At 61.1% G+C, this 5,968-nt stretch overlaps 1 protein-coding gene across 1 annotated transcript in view; it reads left to right on the top strand.

Moving 5' to 3' along the window:
- The window catches only part of EMH_0011010 (uncharacterized protein), a gene marked incomplete at both ends in the record, with an annotated part of 6,546 nt that extends 578 nt beyond the window's left edge, over nucleotides 1-5,968 (top strand). The window contains 5 exon segments of the mRNA XM_013499101.1: nucleotides 1-2,067; nucleotides 2,238-3,086; nucleotides 3,428-4,678; nucleotides 4,682-5,585; nucleotides 5,589-5,968. Of these exon segments, the coding sequence (XP_013354555.1) occupies nucleotides 1-2,067; nucleotides 2,238-3,086; nucleotides 3,428-4,678; nucleotides 4,682-5,585; nucleotides 5,589-5,968 (5,451 nt within the window).

Here is a 5,968-nt window from a genome sequence, read left to right on the forward strand (position 1 = left end):
GCAGCAGATACGGTGCCCTCAAGCTTCAGCTTGCCGCTGCTGCTGCCGCTGCTGCTGCAGCTGCTGCGAGACACCCTGGAGATGCCGTCTATACACCCCAAGGTGCTGAGCGTCCCCGCGTTGTATTGCTGCCTCGTTTCATGCGTTAGCGAGCTGCAGCAGCAGCTGCAGCAGGACTGCAGCTGCTGCAGCTGCTGCTGCAGCAGCGTTTCCAGCTGCAACAGGAGCAGCTGTAGCAGGCGCAGTAGAAGCAGCAGCAGCAGCAGCAGCAGCAGCAGCAGCAGCGACTGGAGCTGCGTTGAGGGGGCTCTATCGTTACTTGAGCTGCAACGGCTCTACGGGGTTGCTGCTGTTTGCTGCTGCAGTTTGCTGCTGGGTGCTGTTGCTTCGATGCCGTCTGTCTTTTGTATGGACAACGGCTTGCTGCTGCAGCACGTTCCCTCTACTGCAGCAGCAACAGCAGCAGCAGCAGCAGCAGCAACGGCAGCAGCAGCAGCAGCAGGTCCTGACGGCGTCGCTAGACAGAGCAGCAGCAGCGTCAGCGGCAAGGCCCAATCAAATCCTCCGCCACGAACATGCAGCAGCAGCAGCAACAGCAGCAACAGCAGCAGCAACAGCAGCAGCATCAGAACGCACTGGGAAGAAGACAGGACCTTGGGGCTTGTACATAAGGCTGCTACGCTGCTGCAGCTGCTTCTATCTCGGCCTCGTTGTTTGCTGCTGCAGCAGGATGTGTTGAAGGTGCTGCAGCAGCTGTTGCAGCCACGTTGGGTTGCTGCTGCTGGAACGGGTGCAGCATCAGCAGCAGCAGGAGGAATAAGGGGCCAAGCAGCAGCAGCAGCAGCAGCTTCTGCTGCTGCCTTCGCTCTTGCTGCTTGTGTTGCTGTGCGGCTCCTCGAATTCATACTTGAGGTTATACAGCACCTACAGACAGAGGCTCGCCGCACGGCGGTGGCGCTGCGGGGCCAGCAGCAGCTGCTGCTGCAGCAGCTGCAGCAGCAGCAGCAGCAGCAGCAGAGACAGCAGCGGCAAAAGCAGCAGCAGCAGCAGCAGCCTCTCGCGCGGAGAAATACACTTGAAGGCTTGCTTATGAACGCGCCCGCCAAGGTGCAGCAGGAGCAGACAGTAGACCCAGCAGCAGCAGCAGCAACAACAGCAACAGCAGCAGCAACAACAGCAGCAGCAGCAGAAGAGGCTTATTCTCTTTGCTGCAGCCTCACATGCTTAAGCAGCTCCTTTGTAGAGTTCCTAGGCACCCAGCTGCGGCCTGTCTTTATGCGGGCGCTGCTGCCTGCTGCAGCAGCATTGCTGCCGCTGCTGCTGGACGCACACACACACCAGTCTCCTGCATCAGCAGCAGAAGCAGCCGCCGCAGCAGCAGCAGCAGCAGGAGGGAAGAGGGCCTCGATGCTTCGTGCTGCAGCAGAAAGCTGGGGGGGAGAAGGCCTCGGGCTGCTGTGGAGAGATCTCTGCTGCTGCAGCAGGCTGCAGTGGGCGCTGCAGCAAACCTCCTTCTTGCCGCTGCAGCAGCCACCAACTGCTGCGCTGCTGCGGCCGCTGCTGCACCGCGACGCTCTCATGCAGGGGGTTAGACACCTGGCCAGCAAGCAGCACCGCACGCAGCAGCACCAGCACCACCCCCACGAGCACGAGCACCAGCAGCAGCAGCAGCAGCAGCAGCAGATGCAGCAGCAGCAGCAGCAGCAGATGCAGCAGCAGCAGCAGCTGCAGCAGCAGCAGCAACGGGGACACCACCATCATCTGCATATGCATGAGCACCACGCGAACGGGCAGGCACATGACGGCCGTGTGGAGCCAGATGAGCTGCAGCAGCAGCTGCAGCTGCAGCTGCAGCAGCAGCAGCAGCAACAGCATCAGCAGCAGCAGTATTTGGGCACAGCAGCAGCAGCAGCAGCAGCAGCAAATGAAAGACACGCCGCCACCCCCGCATGCAACAGCCCCACACCAAGGGGCTCCAGCCGTCGCTTCAGCAGCTGCTTCCCCCCTCAAGACAAAGTGCAGCAGCAGCAGCAGCAGCAGCAGCAGCAGCAGCGGCAGCTGCAGCATGTGATATCGATGCATGTAGCTGAACATATGCTAGCAGCAACGCCTCTACCAGCTATCCCTGTTGTTGCTGCTGCTCTCTTCCCTGGCTGCATGCTGCAGGGCGCATGCAGCAGCAACAGCTGCAGCAACGCCTTTGAAGTCATCNTCTCTTCCCTGGCTGCATGCTGCAGGGCGCATGCAGCAGCAACAGCTGCAGCAACGCCTTTGAAGTCATCAGACAAACCCACAGTTTGGGGCCGCTGCAGCTGCAGCAGCAGCAGCAGCAGCAGCAGCAGCAGCAAGAGCAGCAGCAGCAGCAAGAGCATCAGGATGACGGCAGCACCGCTGCTTTAGCTGCATTTGAGCGGGAGTGGGCGTTGCTGCCTGTTGCTGCGCTGCTGGGGTCTGTTACTGCTGCTGCTGCTAGCAGCAGCAGCAGCAGACACAGCAGCCCCGCGGGTCTCGGTGTTTCTGGTGAGGTTGTTGTGAGTGTATGTACACCTGAAGGGCCCCCAAGAGGTATTAGGGCCCTCTCTCTCCCTCGTCTGCTGCTGGGGCTAACAAACCAAGACAGCATGCGCTGTGCTGCTGCACTTGCTGCAGCAGCAGCAGCAGCAGAAACCCGCTATGCAGAAGCCGCTAGCCTCATCAGATACCCCTCGCTGCAGCAGCAGCAGCAGCAGCAGCAGCAGCAGCAGCAGCAGCAGTATCAGCACCAGGATCACCAGCAGCACCAACACCCGCACCAGCACCAACACCAGCACCACCATAAGCAGCAGCAGCAGCAGCAGCAGCAGCAGGAGCAGCTGCAGCTGTCTCTATTGAGTGATGCATGCGGACCCGGGGGTGCATTCCCTTACTTGATGAGCTCTCGGCGGCCGCTGTTTGCTCCGAAGGCAGCAGCAGCAGCAGCAGCAGCAGCAGCAAGAGGTGCCATCTACCTTGCAAGAGACAGCAGCGAGGAACGCGAGCTGCAACAGCAGCAGCAGCAACAGCAGCAGCAGCAGCAGCAGAGTGGTGTTGCGTCGCTGGCAGAGTGGGTGGGGTTGTTGTTGTCCCGAGNCAGCAGCAGCAGCAGCAGCAGAGTGGTGTTGCGTCGCTGGCAGAGTGGGTGGGGTTGTTGTTATCCCGAGACATCGCCCTATACACCGTAACACAGACCTCGCGGCTGTGCTCTTACTCCCGCTTGCTTGCTCGTGTCACTGACAGCAGCAGCAGCAGCAGCAGCAGCAGCAGCAGCAGCAACAGCAGCAGCAGCCTTGTGTTCCCGTACGGTGTCTTCTCACCTTTGTCTTCAATGCGTGCTGCATTTGAGTTTACTGGTGTCGTTGCAGCTCATCCTTTTCTGCCTGTCTTTGCTGTGCTGCTGCGGGCATTGCAGCAGCAGCAGCAGCAGCAGCAACAGCAGCAGCAGCAGCAGCAGCAGGCCGGTCCGCCGGTCCTTACTCCGGTGCTTCGCTCTTTTGGTTTGGGGGCTCGCAGCCTGCCACGGGGTCCTGCTGCAGCTGCAGCAGCTGCTGCTAGTGCTGCTGCTGATGCAGCTTCTTCTGCTGTATCTGCTGCTGCTGCACCTGCTGCTGCTAGTGCTGCTCCTGCGCATGCATCTGCTGCTTCTGCTGCTGCTCCCTCCACCGCAGCAGCAACTGAGGCACGCGGCACCGAAATACAACGCCTGGACACCTTAGAGAGACCAGCAGCAGAACTGCAGCAGCAGCAGCAGCAACAGCAGCAGCAGCAGCAGCAGCAGCAGCGACAACATTCGGGGAAAAGAGGACTACAAACATTGCCTCTGTTGCTGCGTCTGCAGCAGCACCAGCACGCGGGCTCTGGCGGCCACGGGGGAGCAGCAGCAGCAGCAGCAGCAGCAGCAGCAGCAGCAGCAGCAGCAGCAAGCCAAGTAACGTGTGCTGCATGGGTACCGCAAGGAGACAGTCTCCTCGTTTCTGATTCCTCTGGCTGGGCCTTTCTTTTTTGTCTGCTGCGGGGTCCGCTGCTGTCTCCTTCTGTAGTAGCAGAGGCTCTGAGTGCTTCTGCTGCAGCAGCAGCAGCAAGAGCAGCAGCAGCAGAGGGCAGCAGCAGCAGCACCAGTCGCAGCAACAGCAGCATCTATGAACTGCAGCAGCAGCGCGCATGCAGACCTGCTGTTTGTTGGAGGCCCCATAACATTACGCAGCAAATAGCAGCAGCAGACGGCAGCGGGGCCTTCGTGATCACTCTCGGTGTAGGCGTGCAGCAGCAGCTGCTGCAGCAGGACACAACCCTGATAGCCGGTGCTGCTGCTCCTCGCAGTTTGCTGCAGCGGCTGGGCTCAGGAGAGACGGCCTGTGGCGACGCATCGGGTTCTGCTGCTGCTGGCAGTAACCAATTCAGCACCGTCAGCAGCAGAAACAGCAGCAGCAGCAGCAGCAGCAGCAGCAGCAGCAGCAGCACAGGAGGGGTATCTAAGGGCCGCAGCAAGAGGAGACCCCACCCACTGAAGCTGCTGGGTAGCCTCCGGGGCCAGGCAAAGGAGGCCTTTGTGTCTCGCGTGATGCAGTCTAGGCTGTTTGCTTCGAGGTTTCCTGCTGCTGCTGCTGCTGCTGCTGCACTGCAGCAGCAGCAGCAGCAGCAAAGAAGAAACGCAGCAGCAGCGCCNGCCTTCAGGGTATCGGCGAGGGGCCCCCGCAGCAGCTTGAGGGGTCTAGGGGGCCCCTTGTTTGCTGCAGGTGGTGTGAAGGGTGCTGCAGCAGCAAAGCAGCAGCAGCAGAAGCAGCAGAAGCAGCAGAAGCGTCAACAGCAGCAGCAGCAGCAGCAGGATGCAGGCGGAGAAGAAGACACATGGCTTGAGGCCCCCAGCTGGGCCGCGAGTTTGTGGGGTTTAGGTAGCGTTGCTGCAGCAGACACAGAAGCAGCAAAACGCTCAGGTGTATGTACACCTGAACTAACCCCCCGCTGCAGCAGCAGCTTGCCTTTTATTGAGGGCCCCTGTCTCTGTGTGTGGCAGCTAACTGCTGTGGGGCCCTCGGGGGCCCCCCGTCTGGTCTCGGTGATAACCTGCGACGACTTGCTGCACACGCGCGCGCGGCTTGCTGCTGCTGCTGCTGCTGCTGCACCTCCTGCAGCAAAAGCTGCCAAGAAACAGACAGCAGCAGCAGCAGCAGCAGCAGTAATGCGAGGAGGCAACAGCAGCAGCATCAGCAACAGCAGCAGCAGCTGGTCTGTTGAAGCAACGCATGCACCTACCTGTTTCTGTCTGGCGGTGCTGCAGGAGGGCCCCGCTTGCTGCAGGCCTTGTCTTGCTGCTGCAGCGGGGTGTACAGGCAGCTGCTGCAGCAGCAGCCTGACAGCAACATGCTGCGGCGGCAGCTGTGCTGCTCTCCGCTGCGTTGTATATGGAGACGGAGAGGGGACAGTGCATGCAGTTGATTTGGGGCTGGAGGAGGAGGTGTTTCGCTGGTCGGCTCACAAGGGTGCTGCTGTCTCCTCTGTCTCTGTCTCTCGTGCATGCGGCTGCGGCAGTGCTGCGCCTGAGGTCTGGCTCGTCACTGCTGCTGCTGCTGCTNTGTCTCTCGTGCATGCGGCTGCGGCAGTGCTGCGCCTGAGGTCTGGCTCGTCACTGCTGCTGCTGCTGCTGCTGCTCCCAGCAGCAGCAACAGCAGCAGCAGCAGCAACGGTAGCAGCAGCGGCGGAGAGGGAGGGATGCTGCTGCGCTGCTGGTCTGTTGTGGGGCTGGGAGAGGGGGGGCCCGTGCTGCTGCATCAGCTGCATGTTAGTGCTGCTGCTGTTATGCCTCGTGGTGTTGCTGCTTCTTGGCTGGGTCCTTCAGGCCGCAGCAGTGCAGCAGCAGCAGGAACAGCAGCAGCAGGAGCAGCAGCAGCAGCAGCAGCAGCAGCAGCAACAGCAGCAGGAACTGGCCCTTCTAATGCGCTCGCGCGCCTACTAG

Source organism: Eimeria mitis, genomic scaffold (assembly GCF_000499745.2).
Source record: "Eimeria mitis Houghton genomic scaffold, Emh_scaff400, whole genome shotgun sequence".
Classification (NCBI taxonomy): Eukaryota; Apicomplexa; class Conoidasida; order Eucoccidiorida; family Eimeriidae; genus Eimeria; species Eimeria mitis.